The sequence below is a fragment of the Taeniopygia guttata genome, chromosome 1A (assembly GCF_048771995.1).
Source record: "Taeniopygia guttata chromosome 1A, bTaeGut7.mat, whole genome shotgun sequence".
In the NCBI taxonomy this organism is placed as follows: Eukaryota; Metazoa; Chordata; class Aves; order Passeriformes; family Estrildidae; genus Taeniopygia; species Taeniopygia guttata.
The window spans coordinates 33051138-33077933 of record NC_133025.1 but is presented as its reverse complement, the minus strand read 5'-3'; the positions used below and the strand labels follow the sequence as shown (position 1 = coordinate 33077933).

Here is a 26796-nt window from a genome sequence, read left to right as displayed (position 1 = left end):
CTTGCAAACTTTACTGATTGTGTAACCGTGGAGCACCTCTTTGTGCAGACGAAAAAGCAAAATCAGAGAGGTTCGTGTTGGTTCTAATACACTTCCCTCATCCCTTCTCTTTTTTACTGCAAGAATTCAGCTGCTATTTTATTATGTAATGCTGCAGGCTAAAAATATATCCCTAATTTAAGCCACCTTGCCAATAAATCTACAAATACCAGGTAATCCAAAAAGGGTAGTTATGGTTTAATGACATATTCTTTTTGTCATCTTAATATGTTCAACTCCTAAAGGATTTAGAGTGATGAATTTAAAGTTTTTTTCAACTTCTTGAATATCTCACACTCTGAATCTGGTGGAAAGTGTGAGAAAGTTTGGTCCTCCTCAGCGCAGAGCAACAACCCAACCCTTCTAGATCCATCTACGCAGCGACCCACAGGCCAAAGCTCTTTATTTCTCAAAGTAAGATAATTTGATTCAAAGTGAGTGAGGGTCTCAAATTTAGTAGATACTGATGATTTCCTTTTGATTATAGAATCTTTTATGCGAATTTCTTTTCAAATTGAACATATACACATTCTATAATCAAATCAGAGAAGGTATCCTGGTGGAAATGTATGTTCAAAACATGTTTATTGTACAACTGAGAGAGATTTACAATGTTAATCTATTCTCCTTTCTAAACATAAAAAAATACTAACATAAATTATAGTTAATGCCTCACTATATAACACAGTTCTCAGGAAACGATTGAAATGATGTGTGAGCCTCCTAACTTACTGTAACTGTGTCTTTGCTGTTCTGAATTCAGTTTACAGAATTTGGTTCAAAATAAGTCTGAGAATCAGGGAAGGGGAGGGGGTGGAAGCCATTTGCTACCCTGAATCTGATATCTCTGGGGTCCTAGAGCTCACATGTTCCTTCCTTCCAGACTCAAGTCTGGTTTCAATGGAGTTCTCATTTTTCTTCCCACTAATCCTGCCGTGAGATCAACCATTGGTAACTCTGTGAGAAATTAAATACCAGGATGTGGGAAATATGAGATCTGAATTCAAGCAGAATGTGGGTGATTCATTTATTTCTCTCCTTCTCTTTTCCCATGGTTGTTGTAGGGCAAATAACTCTTCAAACCTGAGATCAGAGATTGGCCCTGAATAATATGACTACATTGACAGAGCAGAGGCAAAGCAAAAACTACACTGGCAATATTACATCCCTCTCTAATTATAAGCATTAGTCATTTCTAAAGAGAGATTTCAGCTGAAGTTTTCTGAAAACATTCTGGAATTTCCAGAAATGCTTTACAGAGAGATCAGCAGCAGAACTTCATCATACTGATGCTCACCATCTGCTGGATCAGACTTCATAAAAAATTTTAAATTTCTTGTATTGGGATCCCAATGAAAAAGGATCCATTAGACAGTTTTCTATGATAATATGAGTGCTACAATGCCCAACAGTCAGGCAGTGGTTTTTAAGAGCTTCTTCCTTTCTCAGTGTGAGAAAAGAACATTTATTTATTTAGGTCCTGTATGGATGAACTCAAGATGCTCACAAACACTAGGCTGTGCAAAGATTTAGATCCTTCACACACTGTTTGGCAGTGTTGGTGTCTGAAAATCACCTATGTACTTCTGTAGCCTTCAACATGAAGTGCCTAGGACCATAATTCTCACTGCATGGTCTACCATGAGGCTGTAATACTCCTATACTTCTTGTTGCCTGCTGTCACAGCAGTCACATGCCTACAATATCCAATGAGCAATCAATAACATGAACTCTGAATGTGCCCCCAAACTGCACCTTGCCCATCACGGACCATGTTTGTCGTCTGGGCTGCTTCACTCCATCCCAGCACTAAGGAACAGTACAGTGAGAACATCAATGGAAATGATACAGAATTAGAAGCTCCACCAGGAAAAATGGTTTTAAAGTGCCTACCACAATTGTTTCACACTGATTATGAATCCTTCACCTGACTTGTCCTCTCTGAACTGCAAGGGAGGAGGCAAGCTCATAGGCTCAGCCTGTCCATCCATGTTTGGCGTAAGCATCACAAGCTGAAGGACTGCCCAGGGAGGCCAGATGTCATTCTGGGGTAGCATGGCAGCACTGATTTCAAGGAACTAAATTCACAAAATACCACAAATGGCCCACAGAGTACAGTCAGAGTAGCTGAAAAATTCTTGCTATTTTTCTATTTTAAGACTGTTATTTTGGATGACAAGAGGACCTTATAAAATTTTCTAGATGCCAGGGAAAACCCAGAAAAAAATATTGTCTTCTTATTGCTTCATTCTATAACATGTTTAAATATGTTAATAAGGGCTGAGTATACTGCTTTTTCCTAGCTAAACTTTATTAGTCCTGATATGTGAAGACTGTAACTATCTATCTGAGCAAATTATTTAACAGACAAAAAACATATTTTCACTGACCTTAACTTTCATTCTGCTTGCACCTACCTTATTACACATCCATCACAGCATACTTAATCTTTAAAATAAAAATTGCAGCAGAATTTATATGGTCCTGAATTAGAACAGCAAAGATAAGAGCAATTTCCAAGAATGGTTACATAGGTTTGTTTCCTATGTATTTCAGTGCAACAAATGAGCAAGGATACAACCCTGGAGTGTCTGTAATAATATTTAAGTCAGGAATAGGGCATCTTTCAGTGGCTTCAGCTGGATGTGGAGGAGCAACAACAATGCGGACCATTGAAAATGCAGAGTCCTTTATGAGAAGCTCAGGAACCAAGCTCTCACCAAAGAGCACTTTCCTCCTGTGCATTCTTCTGCTCCTCATATTTGCTAATTAGCATTTTGATTATTACTGTAAGTCCACAGAGTGATCATGCTGGTAGTTTCAGCTTTCTGAGTATTACACAGGAAATATCTTAAAATAATCCTTATTTTCAGGGAGTAGCCATATGCTGCTGAGAATCTTGTGTGTCTTGCATGTCTTATATGAAGTAAGATACACAAGTGTTAGCAGGACTGACTCTTGCTACTCTTGAAAATCTCAGCCAAAATATATAGCATGTGTATGCAAAAGTAGCACTGTTTAATTTACTCCTGACTGGCAGTTTTTTAAACACTGCGCAGCTATGCTTCTCAGTGGTGTTTCCCAAGTACACACCACAACCCCTTCTCTTCTGGCTATTATTATGGAGACTTCAGTTCATGCCAAATCAGAGCCAAGTTCTGAAATGGATGGAGTGCCTCCCTAAACACCTTTTGTGGCCACAGCCATGGGGTCAAACACAAAGCCACCCTGCCACCAGATGTTGCTTGACTGCCTCAGGCTTCTTCCACAAGCAAGGAGTGGGGAGGCAAGAGGTAGGGAGAGGTTGAGGAGGAGCGTTGCTGGTTTAGGGAAATCTTTTAGGTCACCCCTGCATCTTCTAGCCTTCTACCACCAACTGCAACACCCATTCCCTGTGCTATGCAAGGAGTGGCTCAACAGCTGTAGTCCCCAAAGTTTTACATCCTGGCGTTTAGGGTCAGGTCTTGCCCAGCACACCAGAAAAAGAGCAAGGACCTGAAAGCATGTCTGTGTTGAATGGGTAAATGTGTGACCAGCGCTGCATTCAGAAAGCTGCCTCCTGCCCTAGAGTTTGCCTTAGGGAAATAAATGTGTGTTTGAGCTGTCAAGAATCCATTATTGTTCTTGTTCATCATTCTCTTGTTCAGAGATGAAGGCTCCTCCTATGTTGAACTAAGTCACAGCACTCCTGCTCTTTGATTGACTCATAAACTGGCTGACAAGGACACAACATCTTCAAGTGGCACATTGCAACAGGCAAGACTGAATCCCTGAGATAGTCCTTCACAAGCCAGGAAGAAAAAAATACCTTGCTAAATCAGATTCCTTTTTTGTCACACCAGATTATAAGTGTGTGCACTTTGACAACTCCCTTATGCAAGAAAGGAGCATCAGCACCTCAGTTTTAGTGGAAGGGGAATCAAGACACTGTGAGACTTGCCCAAAATGGAACTTACACAGCACAGTTCTCAGAAATAAGGGTTTCAAAGGGAGCTGTGCTGTCCTGGCACACTGCTGACTGGGGCACCTCTGTTCCTTAGGCACTGCATGGGGCACAGCGACAAGTACCCTAGCCTGCCTTGTGGACCAGAGATGCATTAAGCAAGAGGATGTATAACTCAGTCAGCATTTACTGTCAGAATTACACATCTGAATTTAACAGATCTGTAGATGCAGTCAAATCAAATCATGTTTCTCCTGGTTGGTCACTCAGGCTCTTTGACTTTCAAATCCTGAGCTGCACTGTGTCTCAGGCTTAGGGAGCAGCACTAGAAACATTTCTCCTCTGGTAGCCTGGAGAGCTTGCTAGGATATAAAATGGGACTGCTGCTGAGGTATTTCCAATTTTTGACTCTTTAAAAGTGACTGAATACCTGAATATACTCCTGTCTTGAAGAGTTTTTTAATCCACTGATTAAATCCACTCAATTTGTTTAATTTATTTACAGCCAAATTTCTGGAAGTAGCCATCTCAAAAATGTTCCTCTATCATAGCTATGTAGTAAATGGCAATCATAACTATTTAAAACCTTAGCTACCACTGATTCAGGTATTCAGACATAGCATCATTGAATTACATTATTCAGAGTCTATTAAGAAGTTATGTCAGGTAAGTAAGAAAATATTTTTTCAGGTATATATGGCCTCCCCCTCTAGCCATCATTCTTTAGCCCAGGTTAGTGCTTCATCTGTTCATTGAAACAGTAATTGCAACTTCTATATTTTCTCCCAGATTATTTTTCTTATTTTATTTCAAAAAAACAGTTTTGTTTAGTTTTTTTTTTAAGTCATCAGACAAATTTTTCAGTGTCTTCCTGTCACAATAAACCCCTTATAAAAGAAAAAGGAAGACTGAATATGTCTTCCTTTGGAAACCACACGAGTTTCCACCATTTTGCCTTGAAAAGAGAAAGAAGGTAAGGGTGTAAAGCCCAGTACCCTCCATGAAATTCCATCTACTGCATCCATGAAGAAAACTAGAGATTTTCCTTATTTCCCATAAGCCACAATATATGCCTGCTCAGCATGTGTTCACATGATACCAAGAGCCTACAGTACATTAGAGAATGTTCTGGAGTGACCTGCGTATTTATCCTGTGCTGAAGTACAGAATTCCGCATGTTATTGGAAAAGAAAGTTTCACCTCTCCAGGATCTGACTTTTAGGGAGTTCTCCTGGTAACTCCATATCAATAAACACAAAAAAAGTCCATGAGACAAAACATAGCTTGCTGAATGCAGTGGAAAGAGCAGTAAAACCCCAGGGCACCAGGTCAACTTCCAGGGCAGAGATCATGCAGTATTTCTACAGTCAAGGTTCAGTTGAATAAGACTGCAGCATTCCTGGGTTTCTAGGCCACAGGAGGGCCTTGGACAATGGCACTCACTTGCTCTGATGTGTGCGTGCACCTGCTTGGTGTCATCCTGCCTGGGACACTGGAAACTTCTTTTCAACCTGCAAAAGCAGATTTCTGAAGTATTTCTAATGCATTTCTGTCTGCCATTTCCCAGAAGGGAAAAGGAGGAATTCACATGTGGTGGCTAGCAGTTACACAGGAGGCCTGAAGCTTGTGTAAGTGCAGATTTATTGCACGGCACAGAGAGGTGATGAAGCATGTGCACCCTGGGCCTGTTGGCTGGGATCTGCCAGCATGTCAGCCCTGCACACAACCACCACGGGCCCCAGGCTCACAGTCTGCAACTCTGTGGCTACACAGGAACGTGTGAACCACAGGTGCAGCTCCTGGGCTGCAGAGCCTGTGTGACGCTTCTAGCATTTACTGTGTTCTACACTGAGTAGACATATGCAGGAGATGCAACCTAAGGTATGTGTGTGTATATATATATATATATATATATATATATATATATAATGATTCACATGCATAACTTTATTGATACCGACATTGAGAAATGAGTAGCAGGAAGAAATGTAGGAAATCCAGATCTTCTTTCCTGTACCAAATAAGATTATGCTTTTTAGTGTTTATTCTTGTTCTATTTGATTGTTTTGGACATTGTTTTAAAAACATCTACTACATTTAGCATTAGGTAGAGAACTATGCTTCACTTGTTCTTTTGGTTTATGTTTGCTGTACACTGTTCTATGTATACTTTATGTGTACTCTTCTGACTGATACACTTCTATTCTGATCTACACACTGTCTTTCTGACTGACAAGCTGTCTTTCAGACTCAAATACAAAGGATTTCCAAGGATTTAAGATTTTAAGAGAGATAGTAAGATTTTCAAAGGGCTGTTCTATGTTCATTATATGTCTTCTCTGCAGAAATGATAAAAAATAAACATGTCCTGTTTCCAGAAAATTTTGATCGCTTTCATTGTGTTTTCCTTCATATTACTTAAGAGTGCAACTCCCCCATATGGCTGAGTCAACAGCTGCTACAAATTGCTTAAAAATGAGGAAATGAAGAAATTTCTGTTTGGACTGTGTATTTGCACACCTCAGTAAAAATATTACTATGTAATGACTGTAAGATCCGGCTGTACATTCTTTCAAGACAGAGCAGATTTCAAAGAGTCTTGTTTTGAGGTTTAGGCAAATATCTATGTGAAAGTGCTAAACTTACCACTGTCACGCAGTTATGCTGGCTCTTTTCTTCATTTCCCCAAGGAAGTGTGAGAGCATGCATCAGTGATCACCACAAAGACGTGAACAGACCACCATATTCAAAGATCTGTATTAATGACACGGTTGTGTAGATTTCCAGTGGGTTTTACTGCTGCTATTTACTGTCTGTGCTATGAAATCCTCAGAGCTCTGGCAAAGTTTAAAGATATTGCAGAAGTTTACACAAACACCTGTATGGACCTAAACTGGACAGCTTATATCCATGAGGAGATTTAAAGCATGGCAGAGCCCTGAACGATGCTTAAAATCTGGGAAATGGTGGTAGGAAGAGAGCTGTTATTTGAAAAATGAGAATTTTATCTAGTCCTACTGCTTCTGTACTTTTAAAAGTGACACAAACCCAAGACGCATACTTGCTAGCAGCAAGCCCAAGAGTAAGAGTGATGTAAACTAACACTCATAGAAATCTTTCAGAATACATGTGAAATTCAAAGCACAGGAGACCACTCAGGGACCAAGCACGAACAAGAGTTTCTGCCACTTTTACCAAGGCAGGCTCACCATCAACCAGCAGTTCTTGACTGTAACCTCTCACTGTCCCCACCAATGAAGAAAGTATACATTTCTAACTTAATCGAGACTGCCACATGGTAAAGCCATCTGGGAGGATATTTTGAAGGAAACAGATGGAAAAGGAAGAGATTCCTCTAAATGTAGTATAAGATTTACATTATCCTCCATGAACTTCCATGTAGTCCCCATGTTTATATAATTTATCACTATTTCCTTAGACAGCTCAGATTAGAAAGCCTGCATGAGCTCATGTTCTTGTTGTTAATTCTGAGTCTGAACCTCCTTACTTTAAAGGGAAATTAAGTACTATAAAAAGAAATCAGAGAAAGGCAGCCAGACCTGAGTGAAACCCACCAGCATGAAGGTCTTGATCATCCCAGGCATTACACTGTTTTACCTCTCCTTCTTTCAGCCTCAGGAAGACATACCGAGTCTTTCTCACAGTGATAAATTTTTGTTCTTTTTCATGCACCTATAACAGCAAAACTGCAATGGTGTGGTACTGTAAGCATGAGAGCAGGGCCTGTTAAAACCAGGAAGGGTTGAAGATAAGTTCAGTGATTTCACTGAACATCCCTTTGTCTAAAGATTAAAACCAGAAATGCTGTCTGTGTAAAGATATGGCATATAAATAATTTAAGGTGTTCTTTCACTACTCAGTTGTGGTAACTGGAGAGATCTAAACAGCCTTCTCTTTCCTTTCATGTATTCTTTTGTGCGTCCTCACTTTTTGCACAAACACTTCCATTACTAATGGGAATGTCAAAGGGCTTTCTTTTCTCAGTCTCACTCTCTTTCTCTCCCTACAAAGACACTGCTGAGGCACCACTGCAGCAGCAGTGGCATCCAGCTGGTTGACACATGCTTCAGCATCCCTACCAGAATCATTGCTTCAGCAAACGGTCAGGAAAATCCATATGGGGAATGCCAGTGCTTCAGTTCAAATGCCTGTATCGTTTTGCCATCAATTAAATCTGTCATTACTTTGTTCTACTACAAAACAAGAGTCCAGGTCCCCTCTTTGTCCTCCTACACACCAGCCCAGCCTCAGTCCCAGATATTTCTTCCTCTCTTGCACCCAAGGTTGCACATGGTTATTGTGCAGACAAAATACTTGCAGGAGTCAGTGCCTGGGGAGCTTGGAAACCTGGCAGCACCACAAGGCCATTGGCAGCAATGGTTTCTGCTAGGCTAGGCTGCAGCCATCAGCTCTAGACCCCTTCTTCCTGCTGACCTCAGTGGGATTGAGCTCTGATATGTACCAGAAGAAAAGGCAACATTAACAGCTGCCCATGAGTCTCTGTCTCCAGGATTTGGTCTCCTCTCTGCAGCAGGGCTTAACCTCCCTGTCTCTCAGGTGGCACAAAAGAGAGAGCTGGCTTAGTGCCCACTGACAGGTTTACTGCCATGTTGTAGTAGGAATAGCCTGATTGGAGCAGTAACATTTGAAGGATAAGCAAGACATGGAGAGGAAATATCTTCTATTAGAAGAGCTTGGTGTGCTCCGAATTGTGTGGTGTAGTCAGATCATACATAGTAAGTCGCTGGGGACTCAGACTGTTTTTTGCATAAGCTGGCCTAACAAAGGACATTACCTCTCCTTGCAAAACTTAACCTTACTTGAAAGTACTACTACATTCAGCCTGTATGTTACTTCCACCATTCAGAGACATTATTACTTGTGCCATGGATTTGTCATTGCTGCAACTATATTGATTTATTTCGTAGAAATCTGATTCCTGCACATGCCTTGGAGAGTTACATCATTTTACCCCTTCAACTCATAGCTAGGATGTTTTCTGTTTCGAATGTAACAGTTCCTAATTCAGATTCCAGTTGATATTATGACAATGTAGACTGTATAATAATGTATTAGAACCATAAGGTGGAAAAATGGAAGTGTAATTCCTTTCTAAAAGCAGACCTCTTTCCAGAAGAGCAATGGACCCTTTATGCTCTTGACTCAGCTACCATTCATGTACATGGAGGTACAGCAGCACAGCCCATGGACTCTGCTGAGCAGTCATGGACTTGCTCCCATCCCCAGAGGTTTTTCTCTGTTGGTCCACAAATAACAACGTGTTAGAGTTAGGTTCTTGGGGTTTTTAATACAGGCCAGGCTGGGAGAAGAAAATGAAGTGGATTGTAACTGCAGTTTTTGACTGGTTTCATGACATGTTGTGGCTTGCATTTTTTTTCAAAGTGTTAAAAAACAACAATCCTATCTAACACAAAAGGTTCCAATGTGTTAGTCTTTATGACGGATCCAGTCTGGTTACCAAGTTCAGCCTATCATATTTTCTGGATTTACAGAATCCTTTAGTGTGATGATGCAGAGCAATGGAGAGTCCCCAGGCAGTGCAAAGGAGAGCTGCTTTATTGCAAATCCAGGCCTGTTTAAGCAGTTAGCCGGTTACTAGTTGACACAGTTTTAAGGCACAAGCCCAAGCCCACCAAGCACCATACACCATGATGTGAACAAGTGGCCGTCACGCAGCACGTCTCTCATGACTCTCTCATCTCTCTACCCCTATTCCTGCTGAGTCACTCTCCCATAGCTCCCTTCTACTTCACCTAAGTAGCAGGCCTGAGTCACAAAGGCCCTTATTTTATAAGGCTTTACCTATATGCAACACAAAGAAAAGCAGAGAGATGAGTTTCGTGCATATGCCCCTCCTTGCTGTAATGCAGTTCCCACCTATCCACATTCGGGACACAGAGAGATATTTACTACATGCTGGACTCACACCACAGAATTGTGCATGTGTGTCTGCATTATCACTGCAAGGTGACCAATGCAGAAGGAGAACAATTCTGAGCAGGCACTGTCCCCTGCTTCCTCCTCTCTTTCCCAAGGGCCACCACATGTTCTGGTGGTTGTGCCCAGCAAGCCCATAGGTGTTCCCCAGCTCATATGATTGATGCATTTCCCTTCTTTCTTTACAGTAAAAGAAGCCAGTTGAAATACTGAAAAATTATTTAACTTAAAGTAGTCTAAATCTTTTAAATTATTTTTTCTTACCTGAGCAGGCTTCTTTTGAACCACTTGTTGAGGCTGAAAAGTAAAACAAAGGCACAGTGAGAAACAAAATTAAGTGAGAGCACTTAACTGTGATTTATGAGTGCTAGGGAAAATATTTTCAGCAATAGAAATAAAACACAGGAAAAGTCCACAGTCAGAAATGGAGAGATGAACATACCCAGCTCTCACACCCAGCCTCGCCTGTACCTGTCTAAAACTTTGCTCTGAAGTAGTTCATATTACTGTGGATGAAGAGGAGTATGTTAAGTTTGTACAATTAAAACCAAGGTGCAATCTAACTTAGCATGTTCCATCTTTCAGCTCTTATATGATACTGCTGCCTTAACTTATCAGACCATGAGAGAGACCTGATTTTATAACTAGATTTCGTTGTCTCCACTGCTGCTGCTCCCTTACAACATTCTCAGCTGTGAGTGGAGTGTCCTGCTGTGGGGAAGCCCTCCCTATTCATCACGAGCAGGGTGAAAGCTCAGACAGGTGAAGGACACATAACCTCATTCCTGAGCCACAGCTTCCCACTTGACCAAAGACACCCTTGCCAAAACCAAGGAGATTGGGATGGACAGTGGTTCCAGCCCTTGCGAGTTCTGGTTTGAGACTTTCAGCTGCATGAAGCTGATGCTGTGCTGACCCTTGCAAGCCTGTTGGTGTGATTATGGGGATGCCCATCACTGGCCAGGTTGGGTGGGTCCACCTGCCTATGCAGGACTTGGTGGCACACCATGGATTCTCAGCAAGTCTGTCTCCTGGCTGGTCCCACCCAGGACTGGCAAACACAGTTCTCACATGAGTCAGGAGACCCACCAAGGCGCTGATGTGCTTCATCCACAGCCAAGAGAAGAGGAGTACCAATTAAGGAACAAATACACACGTGCCTAAAATACACCAGCACTGCCCAGATGATGTGATGACCCTTGTGGGTACTAGGAGCAGCATGGAACAATAAAACCACAGATAAACGATGAAATCCTGACACAGAAAGGACAAAAAGTCTTTTCTTACTTCAGTGGGACAAAGTTGCTGCCTGCCCCACTCCCCCGGACATTCTGTTTTTAAAGTCTATGAATTGCACCCAATGATTTTCTTCCTGACCTTCCTTCCTGCTTTTTCCTAATCCCAGACATAATTTTAGTGCCTTGCTTGGGCAGAAGCCAACATGCCATCCCTCTGCACAGCCAAAAACCTAATTTTCACGACAGTGTAGTAGGAAATAACTGGAATATTTCTGAATAAGCAGGTTAGTGTAACTGGCCTTTCAGAGCAATATTTCAGTGGGAAGGATCAATGAAAATGTAAATTAAATGTAAATTAAATGTAACTGATTAAATTCGGCTGCCCACCACAAGAGTCCCATTTTAACAAGAGATGCTTTGTTTATTTTCAGTCTTTTTCTAACTCAGTGGAATCCTACTGCTGTTATATTTTTGTATGTAACAGTCTCCAAGTTCTGCTCTCAAATAAATATGAGAGGAAAAAAACTATGATGACTGTGTCTGTCTTTAAACTTCAGGGTGGACCCTCTCCTTTTCAATTAAATTCCCTTGCAATGGAGAAACTATTATCAAGGCACACATTTTATTGATTCCTTCTCCAGGTGGACTGCAGGCCCTGAACTCATTAATGGACATTTGCTGCTCTTGGACAAAGGAATGATTTGTTTTAAAGGAATCTTTTATAATTATAGAACTCATTGAGCTCTTCTGTAATCTGCCAATTTTTATTTTCACTTTATTTTCTTTTTTTTTTTTTTTTTTTTTTTTTTTGGCCTGTTGATTACACCTGTACATGTGTCTACTCCCAAACCACATGAAATCCACAGACATTTTTAGAGGCTGACTGTTCTCTCAAGCTTAGAAATCCCCATATATTTTTGGCCGTGCACTCTATGTTCATGTGACTCTCACTCAGTGTAACTCAATGAAATCTTCTGAAAGAACTGCCAACCCACCATATTTTCCATGAATTAGGTCCTGACACTTCAATGAGAGGAAAGACAATGTCTGAAACAAGGCCAGCTCTGGCTTTCTGCCTAGTATGTGTCACAGTAATTCTACCAGCTGCCCTTCTACACAGCAGTTCATACTTTTCAGACCACCAAAAAGCCCCTTGAATACTTTCAGTGATAGCTGGGGCTTGAGCGGCCAGCATGTTTTCCCAGCCTCTGGCACCCAGTGGCTTTGGACTGGACCTTTAAAGTTTTTTTTGCATGTGTTTGTTTTGTTTTGCTATTTTTATGAATGGCTTCCACAGGGAACTCTGACTCCAGCACAACCATATCCAGCCATTCATAAAAAGCAGAGGGAAAATATTGTACTTTGCCCAGTTGGAAACTGTCTCTGATACTGACCAAGGCTTTCAAGAATTTTAGTCATTCAAGACCTTTGCTATTGTAGTGCTTCATGTTGAGAGCTCCTTGGCAGTGCTTGCTTACTGACGGCTGGGTTTCCACTGGATTTGGGATCTGGAGTTCAGCATATGTTATGCTTGCTGCCTTAAATGGAAGAGGCTTAGCTATCTATGCAAGCCCAGGAGCAGGGCTCAGTCCCTCAGCCAGCATTAGTGGCACACACCACTGACACCCTGGGAGCTGTGCTCACTCATGTCACTTTGAAGGCTCCAGCTTGTGGCAGCTGAATCACTGCAAGTGCCAATTTTCAAAGGCATTGCTTTTCATGCTTCAGCCTGACTGAATAGGAAAGGTGGCTGGACATATAAATTCTGTAAGGTCCAGTCCTTTGAGGACTACTGACTCAGATCACCCTGACAAGAAGAACTGAGGTGCTCAGGAATAACAAGAAATTTCCCAAGCACCCCTTTATTTTCCTTAACTGTTGTGGATGGGATGCGTTTGGAACCATTTTAATACACTGTAGATACTAGTGTTTCAATTTGCTAAACTTTGTGTTTACTGTGTTAAAAGATCTTTTCAGGGCTTTGAAAGTGACACGTCTGATTCACAACTGTTGCATCTGCATATTCAATTTTCTGGAAAGAAAGACAATCTGCCTTGGTTATGGAAAAGACTGGAACTATAAGATAGCCATGGAGAAGAGATTTTAAATAGATGCTCTGGGGTAAAATGAAGTTGTAAGCAAGAAAGGAGAGCTCTGAACTATTATGTATTGTCCATGCTAGAAGCCTGCAGAGTAAGATAGCAGAACTTCTACTCTGTCAGAGGCTCTGCCACTTATGTTAGCCATCTTAAGAAATGATTTGTGCAACACAGCACTTTCACATTTCATGTTTATCCTAGGTTTGAAAAACAGCTATTGTACACTGCGTGTACACCAGCTGATGTTCCATAGACTTGAAAGCAAACTTCAGGGTTTTATACATCATATGCAAGTACAAGTTAACACTAGATACCTTTTTTAAAATATGTATGAGACAGAAAGTATAAGTGACAGTGCTGGAAAAATTCAATGACGAGGTCATTTAAATGTCTATTGAACAAGAACAAATCCAAAATGCAGCAGTATTTCTTTCGCCATGCTTAAAATATTATGTGACCTAAGGCAAAAGATAATAATTTAAAACTTGAGGATAATATTCCTAACTTTGAAAAGGAAAAACCCCACAAAATGGCTGAAAAGTGGAATACACAAAATTTTGATGGTTTTAGCTTTGCTGTAAGTTTCGAATGTTAAAAGTCCAACTGTTTATTGTCTACACTTCTTCCATTCCTACTCTGTCAGACATCCCTCATTTTATTTTCTTATTTTCACATTCTGTTGCTTTACTTTATGTCAATATCATGCATGTATGCTTACAGCTCATACTGGTCAAACACTTTCTTTGCTTTCTACATGAGAACAAAAGAGCAGCCTTAAGTGATGAGTTCATATTCATCTTGTACCAGCAGTCTAAAATTGCATCAAATTCAATTTGTCACACTTATCATTCACAGAAGTCCTTCTTACCCTGTGACTTTTCCTAGTCTTATGAAGCTAAGGAAGGAAAATGGAAGGTTAAGGGTAAATCTATATCAACTACTATGAGCAATGCTGGAACACATTTTTAATTATCAGGAACAAAAGCATCAGTTTGAATGCAAATCATCCCCTGACTGCCATGCCTTCAGCTCCAAGGGTAAGCTGCACACACACAGTGCTCTTAGATTTTCTGTTCGTGTCTTCTTCTTCAAACTGAGTATTATGAAGATGTCTGATTGATGCTTATTGGCAACAGTGACTCTTTGCTTTTTTCCAACAGCTTGACACAGATAAGAGATTTGCATGGAGGTAGCTCTGCTGGGGAGACTCAATGGCCATGATGGAAACTAATACCCAGTTAGGATGACATTTATAGTGCTGACAGCTCAGTGTTGTGCAGATAGCATTAAAATCATTTCATAGGTCATCCAAAAACGTGTAGTTCTAAATTAAAAGATGAGTAAAACCATATTTGGTCTTTTTGTCTATATACCCTTGAAAAATCAGGAAGTTCATATTATACCAGTTGAAACCAATATAATCCAAAATAAATCATGTCTTACAAGCAGTTCCATATGACCGCAGAGTAACTACCATTCTGCCCTACAGCTTTAATTGGTTTGAGTCCAGCCTTTCTCTCCCTCTTCCAGCACAGAATGACACAGTGCTGGGACCAGTGGCCCACACAGCCTGCCAGGAAACTCTCACCTTCCAGCAAAAGCCACTTGCAGCTTCCTGATCATCAGCAGACATCTTCCTGAAATTGCATGGGATGATGTGCCTGCTATTTACCCCTCAGGTCCAAGTATGCTCATGACTTGCTTTAGTAATAATCTCCCTTTTGAGGCAGTAGCAGAACTGCTTTTTTATCCCATCAGCAGTGAGGGGACTTGTGTTTTGGAAGTACAGGTCATGAATTCTCCTGCCTCCATCACATGTTTGCAGTCAACTGGCAACCGTAGTGCCTGTGTATGCACACGGCTGTGGGTCATTAGAATCTAACAGCAAAACCATCTGGCCCTTAGAATTCAAAGGAGATTTCACAGTTCTCTGTGCAGTCTCATAAATGAGGCTAATAGTAATGTGTGGAGAATTCTGGCAAAATCTGTGAAACTCTTCTTTATTTTCTATTCTACTTGGCACTCTGAGTTTTTAATACAAAATCAAATAATTGCAGAAATATTTATTAGCTTTTAAACTGACCTTCCCTGACTGATGCTGGAAAAGTCTGCAACATGTCAGAAACTGCACCAGTTAGTCAATGATAAAGAGTATTTCTATTCCACTTGCTGGGGAGAGCAGAGAGCATCAAAAGAAATACTGCTACATTTTGGGTTTGTTCTTGTTTGATAGACATTTAAATGACCTCATCATTGGATTTTTCTAAAGTTTTCCAAGTACACAGAGTGACTTTTAATAGTTATTTAACAGGCATAAAAAATTTATATTTAATTTGGCAAATTCAAAGCAAACTGCTACAAATGACTCTTTTGGTAGTCTTAAAATTCAGGCATTAGCACATATATACTGTTACATGTGTATATATCCAATGGAAGTCAAGAAACTGACTTCATCAGGGTTAGGATTTCGTACATTTTGTTTACAGAAAGCTACCTTCACTACAAAGTATCTATAAGCTGCTTCATTTGGAATGGCTTTATGTCCTGGGAGGAATAAAACAGTGAAAGAAATGTATTTAAAAATCCAATTATGTCTTCTATTATGCTCATATAATCCATTATTTCTCAGTTGCTTTGACCCAACCTTACTCCAACCATCACAGATGTTAACAAGTACATATTTAATGGTTAGAACAGGAAGGGAAAACCCATCATTTTTATTCATCTGCTCACTGAACACTTAGTTCAAGCAAAACAATATTCCAGCGAGTTTATCAAGGACATAATCAACATTGAAAGCACAGTAGTGATCAGTTCAGTGTTCTTCATAGATGCTCCTATGTTTTATAATGTTTCAGACAGTATTAGTTACATTCCCATAAAATATTAAGGGCAGTGCAGCTTATGAAATATCCATTGAATGGGACTTGTATCTGTGTTTCAATACAATAAACAAAGTTTAAATTTGTGTTCTCATCTAAAATCAATATAACTTGTCAGCAGAAGTATCTGCCGTTGCTGACTGCTCTTCTTCAGAGTCACTGCTGCTCTGTGGGGTTTCCCTGTTACTTCATTATCATCTGTCACACACTTGATAAGTTTTCCTGATGCATTTTGCTTAAGTTTAGTTTGGCACCCTGTGCATTTTGCTGCTAAAATATTAAGAAGTATTTTCTGTCTCAGAATAATTCTAGCACACAGTTCAGCATTGAGGTTTTCCTTGATATACACCTAAGGAAACATGAGCTGGCTCTTTTGTCTGGCAAATGTCATATGTGTCTATTTATAACTCCCTACACAGACAGACTATTGAGAAAGCCAGAGGGGAGGTTTCTCTCATTCTTAGCTATAGGGCAAAGAAAAAACCGTACATTTTAGTAGACAGAAATAAATTATATGTTATTTGCAAAGAAACCAAGCCCTCATTATTCAGGGATAAACTGATCAGAAACAACTTAGCTTTATACCTTGCAGACCTGTCCAGACAAATAACTATTGTGCAACTGTTTGTCTCCAGACTATCTTGTCTGTTTGGATACAGCAACTCCTGTGTTCACCATGCGTTTTTCTTGGCCCATGTGGAAATGATTTTTGGTTACTGCCAAACAGGCTAGATTTGAATTGATGACCTAGAGGTGGAAAGCACTGTATCACATTACAATCTGGTTCCAACTTTGGTTTTAGAGTCTTCTCTCTCTTCTTGTTCAGGCACCTCCCACCATATGGACCAAAACCCCAGGGCACTTTCTGCTGCAGAGGTCATTCATTCCCACTGGAACCACTGCATGGAGCTGATCAGAGCTGCAAGACTGTCAGCAGCGGACTCATCTCTGGACCTGACTGCCAGGAGCTCCCAAATACTCTTGACCTTTGCATTGATCTCCAGTAAAGTTACAGAGTAAATACCATAGGGAAGTCCCAAACAAGCCAACCTGCTGCAAAATCCAGTGCTGTGGGGAAAGTGAACTATGAACTTCAGTGGTTTTGATCAAAATGTAACTGTTGTCAGGTAACATTTCCTTTTATGTCCTCTGATGTTCACTCTTCCAATTTTAAGGTCACAAAGACATCAACTTATTCAGTAACAGTGTCCTTGTGTCATTTAGAAACCTGAAATACATGCAGCCCATTTTCCACAATGTAGGCTTAGATACAAACAATCAAATTAATTTCCACGCCTATGAAAGCTTTTGCTAGTAACAGATCCAAGCCTAGAAACAGGAATGGATAAAGAACTGAAGTGGCAGTGACTGAAAACAAAAAGTAAACTGCTCCGCTGGGCAGACCTGGGTCTACAGCAGTGTCCCAGCAGTATCAGGTCCGTCCCTGGCTATACACCTCCAGCACGGCGATGTTGCAATGGCCATGCCACAGTCCGGACCTGTGCTTCTCCTCAAGAAGGAGAATACAGATGAAGATACAGCATGCACTTCCCCTGACCCTCGGGTGCTTTCACCACTCTGGGAAGGCAGCCTTTCATGCCACCTTGAAAGTTGTGAGATTTGAACCAAGCAACCTGTGACCTCCCTTGGGTATTTCCCAGTAGCAGTCTGCGGCATGTCTCTTCCATTTAGTTGCATACCCAAATTTGCGAGATTTGTGCTTCTTGCTTTAGTGAGACACATCTCGCCAGAGCAGGACAGCATCAGAGTGGGCACAGGTGCAGCAGACTGTGATCAGCCTAGAAAACCTCCAGACTTCACCAACAGGAGAAAGCAATCCAGTCCAGGATCTCTGACTGGCTTGTATCTATACCACCTTTCCTCCAGACTGCCTAGAAGGAAGAGTCCTGGGTTGTGCTGCATCCTTAACCACATCTGTTACGTGGCAGAGGACAAGATGGTGAAGGAAAGCAAGCTCCCAGCTGCACCGCACAGACAGCTGTAGGGCAGTGCTTGAGGCTGTCTGTGTTCAGGCACTGCTCAGCTCACTGAGCACAGAGACAGCACTAGGTACTAGTAGGAAGAGCTATCTGCTCCCTCACCTGCACAAACTGGGGTAAGGATACAAGGGATTTTAGGCAGCCATTTTTGCACAGCCATTTCTAGTCCTTCAGGGATATAAAACAACTTGTACAGCACTTATATGGCCAACCCCAGGCACAGCCCTCAGCTCCTGCAGGAGCTTCCCTTCCCATTCAGCTCATTGCCTCCCTGACCTCTCATTGCCCTCTGATGGCCTGGGCAGCGTTTTCCTCCGAAGAAAAAGCACACAGGGCAAGGAAGGCAAATCGCCTGTGCCTGGCTGATTTTCTGCAGCTGAGGTTCTGGCCTGAGGCATTTCTCTTGAACTTCTTTGTCTGAGCAGATCCATTGGTAGTCACATGGCTGGCTGGGGATGTTTTTATATGTCTGGGATATACAGATGTCTGATAGCTGCCTGTCTATCAAATAGATTTGATAATTATTATTGCCTCCAGGACACTGAGGCAACTAAGAGTGTCTGTCAGAGTCCAAGCAGACTGCTGACATTCTGGCATAATTTCATAAAGAAGTCAGTGTCCAAAATAGAAATACATTTTCCACATACTTGAAATATACCAGGGGCTTGGTGGTGAGTTGCTGCAATTAATCCACTTCCTGGCTTGATATATTTTGGGATCATTCTGGTGTGTGGTATGTTAAATACTGAACTCAGTTCATATTCTTATTTTTAATTGGAAATTACATTCATTATGTGCAAAGGCATGATTCCTAGGTCCGTCCTGCAAAGCAGAAAAAATCCCCACCATTCCATTGCATTTCTGGTGTGATTTTACTCATTAACAGCAATTTCATCACATGCATCATTGTGAAATCCATGCAACACTATAATGTATTTTAAAAGACAGTAGCAAACAACTTTTTTTTTTAATCTAGCTAGAACCCATTTAATAAACTATTGCAAACTCAACATCTATCCTATTGTCAATATCCTACTGTCAGCCTCTCAGCAGCAGAAATATGAATAGTGAGTGAGTACATATGCTTCCCTTGGTCTGAAAGAGAGTGAAAAAAGAGGAAGAGAGGGAGGAAGAAAGAAATTATGCTCTTTATAATCCTGGTGTAATTTTGGAGTTGTTCTGTTTACATCCCTGAACAGACTCTGAATTTAACCCAATCTAGGAGAGAAGAATTTGACTGCAATTTTGCAGGACAATTACCTGACTGTCTAGCCATAGTTTTTTAACAGCCTTTTGGAAGCTACATGTGACCTAAAGATCCTATTTGTTGCTTGGCTCCAACAATGTGAACATCAAAGGTATGTGTGTAAGGTATGCACGCAAATCCCCTACAGATTTTTTCATAATAGTACTGAAACCTGACACCACATCAAGAATGCAGTGCCCGGAGCACCCTACACAGCCCCACTCCCTTGTAAAGCTTAACGTGGTTTCCTTGCTCACAGAGCTCCATCCGCCACTTGGAAAGCAGCCTGCTTTTACATGTTAGGGTTGCTAGGGAGGGCTTGTGAACATTTTAGCAAATGCAGGTCATTTCAGAGAATAGGACTGATGAATATTGATTCTCAGTTCCTGAAAACTCTCCTGTAATTTGTCGCTTCTGTTGCTGAAGTGACAAAACCTAATTTTTCATGCTGCAAAAAGCATTGCTAAATTCTCTCTTTGGCTAAATTCTGCCCTTATTTCCAGAGTCTGTTGAAAGAGCTAAATGCTTCTATCTTCCAATTAGTTATATTTTATTGTGCTTTGAACCTCTGTGGTCTGGGACTGTGGTCTGGGACATGCCAAAAATTGTTGGTAGTATCTGTGGCTAGGTGGTCCTGGCAGCAGAGGTGAAAGCAGATTGTTGGATGAAAGAAGGTGAAGGAGAGCTGGCCTCCAAATGCTGCTGTAGTTGGCACAGAGAGGCATACCCTTTCTGGGAATTAGGTGTGCTGGGTAGATAGGAGCTTGTTTCGCAGCTGAACATAATCCACCTTGGTGAGATCAGGTATTATATCAGCACCAGATCACTTAGCAGCAGCTGCAAGATCATACTAGCGTTGGCAGCGATGTGGCCAAGGATACTCTGATACTCTAAATATTGACAGGTAAGGGCAATGGTGTGGAGCAAGGTCCTTCTGCCAGTGTCAGCAGGCTGCTCCCAGGCATCTAAGTGTCCCCACATTCCATGGTGGTGACTGCCCAATCACCAGCAAGACTTTCTCTTGAGAAAGGACCCTGGGAATATTACAGTGTGCCTTAAGGCAAGCCCCATGGACACCAGAGGTTGCTGTGAGCCCACTGCTCTCCCAGGCCACCCCCACCACCAGCAAAGAGGCCACCAGTGAAGGAAGCACAACTGGAGGAGGGGTGAGGAAACAACAGTATTGCTTGTGACATCATGTGTACACCTAGGAGCTTCTGGGAATCTTTGGCTAGTAGGGAACGGTGGTGGGAAGTTTTGGTTGGGTAGCATAGTGGGAAAGATTCAAAGGGATGGGATGAAGGAATGAAAAGTGGCAAGGAGAGATGGCAAGAAAAAGTGGGACCAAACACATATCACCTTCTCTGCTTACATACAAATGGGAACAAGGTCTCTGCACTGCCATTTATGTGCAAGGAAAACACATTGTTCATATTTCTTTTTGTCCACCAAGTTCATTAGATGGTGGTATTGTTGTCATACTTTTGGCTTCTTCTATGCTCTGAAAGCGTGTACATTACTGACATATTTTGAGGGTTTTGTGGTGTTTTTAAGAGAGCAATTGGGAAGTTTGGTTAGAAAGAATCCTCTTAGGTACCAGTGGGTTTTTCAGATTTTAGGATCAGATGCATTTTTGTAAGCTTTATGGTAGTGCTTCATCTTCTCAGATCACAAAAGAGGTCAACAGAAATGCAAAGGCTCTGGGACTGTACTGCCCTGGAGAGGATTCCACCCCAGCTGCAAGGCCGATGACAGAAGGATCCACAGGAGGATGTGCTCTTCCTGAAGAGCTCCAGCCATCTCTCAGCACAGCAATCTGTGCAGGAGGGTCTGCTTCAGCTTTTTGGCTAGAGGCACTGGCAACAGGACAGTCAGGATATTCATTGTTTATTATACAAGCACTTAAAAAGGGTGGGAGACAGTGATGGGATAAGGAGTTGCCCATGCCACTTTGCTTTTCATCACCTCTCAAGAACGTCTGTCTTTGGGGCTAATTTAGATGCATTTACATAATAAATGTGTGGCCTTTTCAGCCACATTTTTTCACTTTAATTTCTGCCAGTTCTTGCTGACACACCCCTTGACAATTTGTGATTATTATCGTCATCCTGCACTGTGGAATTGTCCTCTATTGCAGTTTTTTCTTTCATAGATAAGCAAATACGTAGCTCATTTAAGTGATATAGTCTAGCTCTATTTTACTTAGCAAGTACTGGGTGGTTTATTTTCATTTTTAAAAATTTATTCTCTATTGAAAAGACAATGTTTTGCTGACTATAAACCGGTTTGCAAGTCCAAACCAGATGATTTCATGAGTCTTCCAGATGCATCATCACAGTTTCAGACAGCTTCCTGACTGACAAGAAAGCCAGAACTCTCATGGGATCTTCACACTGGGATATTATTAATAAACATTCTGTACCTCAGGGGCAACCCATCCAATAAGGAAATTCCATATGGCTCTTAGAAGCATCAGTGTCCTCCCTCTCCTTACTCCTAAGTGTGATGGGCCCAACTCTTGGGCTTGGATTGGTTGAATGGTCCCTTACAGAGATTCTCAAGGGCTCTATGCTCGACACTATTACTTAATACATGATGACAAACCTTTCACATCCATGCTCATCCCATGACATGATGATGTCTGTGCTTGGACCAGCTGACAGACATCAAATCAGATGTCTAATGAAGAGCAGAATCTACACATATTTGAAGGTAAGGCATAGTAAAAAGGGCCTTCAAAAAAGAGAATGCAGGATAATTTTGCACTGTTGAGAATTTTGGTGGGGAAGATCCAGTCTAGGGAGCTTTAGATTAACCCACCCTCCCCCAGGAAACAGCCCATTTGAAATTTTGCACCATGACTTGTAGCACTGGCCAGTAATACCTGAGAGTGCTGAGGTACCTTCTTGAGTACCATGCAAAATCATTCTTTCTAAGTGAATCAAAAATAAAATAGCATCCCAGCACAGCAGCTAGGGATCCCTGGGGGTATTTACTTTGCTTCTCAGTCAGCCTATATAATCTGATAGCCCAGAGGACACATACATCCCCATTCACATCCCTGGTGTATAAAGAAAGCAGCACACTGCTTCTCTTCTGCAGGAGTATCCACACAGAAGCGTTCCAGAGAAATTGAAGAGTAAGTTATGAGCAAGAAAAACTGAAGAAGTTGACACAAAATCCACCAAGACCACATGCACAAAACTAGAAATCTCAATTTTATTTGAACAATCTTAGAGAAGTGGACTGAACTGAAATCCATTGGGCTGGTATCATGAGTAGCTCCATGCAGGAGAACATAGGGCTGTGGAAGTAGAAGAAAATAAATCTTGGAGGTTCTACAGTGTGATGCAATATATATGTCTTTCAGCTATAAAGTTATATATAATGTAGGAATATGCTGCAATGCATGTTCAGAATCAATTTTAAATCAGTTATCACTCTTTGCTTTAGGTAGGTGCTGGTTTTGAACACACTTGAGGAAACAACATTGTGTACGATCAAATAAGATCCTTTTAAATGGATTTCACTCAAATGAGATACAAAAATGACACTACATGAAGTGTAAAACAGCAAACCTAATAGATTGTCTCCTTTGTATGAAATCAGAAACCAAATTGTGAGTTTTGACTGACAGTAACAGATTGTCTTATTTTCAAAGAAAAATCTAGTTAGCAGAAACACAGGCATGTTTCTTCCTGATCTCATGTTAGAAGCTTGAGTAAATGGTTGGCTTGCTGGACATACAGAAGTATTAGTTAATTCAACACCCAGCTATTTTTCACTTCTTTAATAATACTAATGCTATGAATGATTACATGTTATTTTCTTATGCCCTTAAAAGCAATTGAACTTAAACATTTTCTCCTATTTCTGTTCTGCTGCCGCCTCTTCTGTAAAAAGAGGATTTCTGCATCTTAACCACACTCAGTGCCTACAGAATTAGGAAAGAAAACCAGCAATGAATATACAAAATCCAAGCCTTCTTTTACTTTTTCCTTTACTTAGTTTACTATGCTCTCATTGTTTCACTTTAATGGCTGGAGCTTGATACCATAATCATTTTCCTCAGTCAGTTCATAATATCAATTCCCCTGTAGGTCAGAAACAATACCTCAGGAAACACCACCTGCTATTCAGGGATGTTGCAGGAAATTTGCATTTTCACTTTGTAAAGTGTTATTATTTTGGACTGACAACCTAACATTTATTTCACTATTCCAAAGTCTTTGGATCCCTAAAAGCAAGAGAGAGAATGGGTGTCCTGGCTGGCCTCCCACTAGCTTTTCATGGTCATTAAGAATCAAGAGTGAGAAGACAAACAACTCACTGCTGAAAGATGTGTGCCTCACAACCAGCCCTCCCTGTCACCTCCTCTAGAATATGAGAGCAATTCAGCTGTTCCATCAGTCTAGCCCTGCTTTGCCAGCTCTCCTTTGTAGTGGGGCTGCTGCCTGAGTGCAGCTTTCCCTCCCCTACAAAGAGCACTGAAGAACGGGGTGGTAGATGCAGGCAGAGGATTCATTCCTCTAAATGAATACAGGATGCTTGAGCAACCTTGATGGTTTCTGCAGGGAGTTTGATGCCTTCCATCTACCCTTTTATTCGCTAGGTGTGAGAATGTGGTATTTTGGGACTATCAGCAGGGGAAGCAAAGGCCCCCAGTTAGATGCTTGCAAGCCTTGCCACATTTACAACAGCTGTAGCAAGTACCCCCCCAAAAAACTTCATCCTTTCAGCACTTTTTCTCCCAGACAGGCATTTTGAGGTGCCCACCAATACAAATCCCAGCAATTGCATTCCCTTAGTATTCTCAGCATAGCCATGAGGCTGGGCACGGAGGAAGAGACCTGTTAGAGGGAAGCTGCAATCTTACACATTTCTGACGCACTTCTACACAATATAGAGTACATTCAGCTTTAGTGGCCTTCTTCCCACCACATCAAACTTCTGTTTGGCTGTCTTGTCTTCTCCTCCCAAGCTTACACAGGTGGGGAAGAGCCATGCCCAGCAGAGCACAGCTCTGAGGAGCCACAGCTGGGGTAGTGAGCAGTGAGGCTGCATCTTACATCCCTTCTCATGTCAGGAAACACGTGCTGCTTGAACTGCCGGTGACAGAGGCTTAATCTCAACTGCCCATCATTTCTCCCAAGATGATTGCCCCACCATGCAGAAACATGCCTAACGATGAGCAAGAGGCAACTGCAGAAATATCCCTAAAAATGGCTTTATTTGTGGAGGTCTGTACAAATCCTGCTCCTTGGTTCAGGAGGAAGCGTGACTGTGGGAACTCTCTTGCAGTTTGCTTCTTCTCAGCTGACCAAATATATCACAGAGAATTCACTTCTAGGAGGAATGCCTTGAAGCAATGTTTTGTATGATGAGTGTTTCATGACATATCTCTATTTTAAGCAGCAGCACTGGAGACTCCTGAGGGAGAGCAGTGAGTATTACTGGCTGGTTGAAAGGAAATTTTCTTGTTTGCTGGTTGAACAGAAGGACACAGATGAGGCTCAGAGTAGGCAGGACTGCACTCACTACCAGCTTCCCTGCATCAACTGACCAGCCCCACTCATGCTGGGGAGCTGCACTGTCACGGCCAAGCTGTCCTGCTGCTGGGGAGCTTGGTGTTACACAGTGCCAGGAATAATCCAGGCTCCTCTGCCACGGTGCAGGGGCAAGACTGAAAGCTGCTGCTACACCAGCAGGTCCAAGCTGCCAATGTGGCACTGGCACAAGCAGCTCCAAAGTTTTCCAAACTTGCATGAGATTCATTTGCTTCTCTTGCCCAAAAAGAGAAAAATGTAAAGAGGCATACAGTCACCATTTCCTTTTCCAGATATAAACCAGCTGAGAAGTCCCCCCTCCCAGGGAGTCCTGCCCATGTATTTGGATTCAGCAGCCAGTGTCAATGGCGAGGTCTTGCTGGCAGAAGTGAGCTGTGAGCTGGCACTGACTCAGAGTTGTTTGTACAAGGGCTGTCTCTTAAAATTTCGTACTGATAAAACTTATGACTGTGTTGAGAGATGCTTATAAAACATAGAGTCACCTCTTATTCAATTAAGGAAGCTGTCACTGAACTTTCAAGGAGGCCTGAGTGGGTTACTCCCCTCTGTGCTATGCTGAACGCAGAAATATCAATCTGCATGACACTTTGAATGACCTGGGCTGCCAGTTAGAAAGTTCAAAAGGTGAGGAACACCTCTCAACAGGAATGAACAGTGAGGCACATTTGAAAATAACCCCTGCGAATACAATTAGTTATTTGGTACCCTCTCCTGCCTGGAAGCTTTTAGTGCTACTAAAAGCTTTCAGTAGCTTTTGGGCTACTAAAAAGCTACCCAGAAGAGATGGCAAGAAATGTCTGCAAACTAGCTGACTAGTTTGCAGGGCTTATTTAAAAATCAGGAGAAGAGACATCCCAATGTTTAATATTTAAACAGAAAAATGTTTAATTTTAAAACATTTAAGTTCCTTTTATGATTGCAAAATCAATATTAATACAGAATGTAGACCATTTTATAGCCTCCACACAGGCTCCACTGTTGCTCCTTTCCCAAGGAGTCTGTTTTTTGGGCAGATGAGAACTACCAGTGGGAGGTTCAGAAATGCTGGTCCTAATACATAACACCAGAGCACGACCTTCTGCCCTTCCTCAGATAAACTGGCTAACAACTTCAGCGAGAGTTCTGCCTGAGTAAAAATACAGGTTTTGGCAAATTAGGATAGAAGAGTTTATTCGTGGTTTGAGGTGCTTCCTCCTGTCTGAACTTTCCCTTTTCCAGACTGAGCCTAAGAGGTACAAAGGAGGTTTCCCATGATCCTCCAAGTTGTATGTTGTTGGGGATATCAAATTATTCTCTTGAATTTTTTGACTTGAGTTTGTGCTTGCAACCCCTGTGTTTACTGAGCAAAAGCAGCAGGCAGAAATGGGATGGCTTGACAATGAGCTTTAGTAAGTTGAAAAATAATCTAATGCTAGCCTCCAAATACAAAAAGATTTCTCTAACATTCTTTAGCACTTATTCCATCTGCAAACTATATACACTTAGACATGCAGTGTTTCTAAAAGGCTCTTGCAACTTATAGATGAAAACCAGGACAGTGCAGAAAAGCAGAAGTAGAAACAATGGGCAATGCTTCTACCATTTTTTCCCATGAGTTCACTGCAGAAAAACCTCCAAAAAGCAGTCACTAAATATTCATGAGCAAACCTCACAGCAGTCCACCAGGTCCTGCTAATGTCACATGGCTGCTGCCCTGTCCATTCACCTACTCACATCTTTGAATTTCATGGATTCATTCATGTGGGAGAAGGCCCTGCAGTTCCCCTCCACCCTCCTCAAGCCCATTCCTTTCTAGAGAGCACC

At 41.6% G+C, this 26796-nt stretch overlaps 1 protein-coding gene across 1 annotated transcript in view; it reads right to left on the bottom strand.

Annotated features, from left to right (window-relative positions):
• The window catches only part of HMGA2 (high mobility group AT-hook 2), a 110198-nt gene that overhangs the window by 12944 nt on the left and 70458 nt on the right, over window positions 1–26796 (bottom strand). Inside the window, exon 4 of the mRNA XM_004176091.6 lies at window positions 10226–10258. Coding sequence (XP_004176139.1) covers window positions 10226–10258 — 33 coding nt within the window. The remainder of the gene's footprint in view (window positions 1–10225; window positions 10259–26796) is intronic.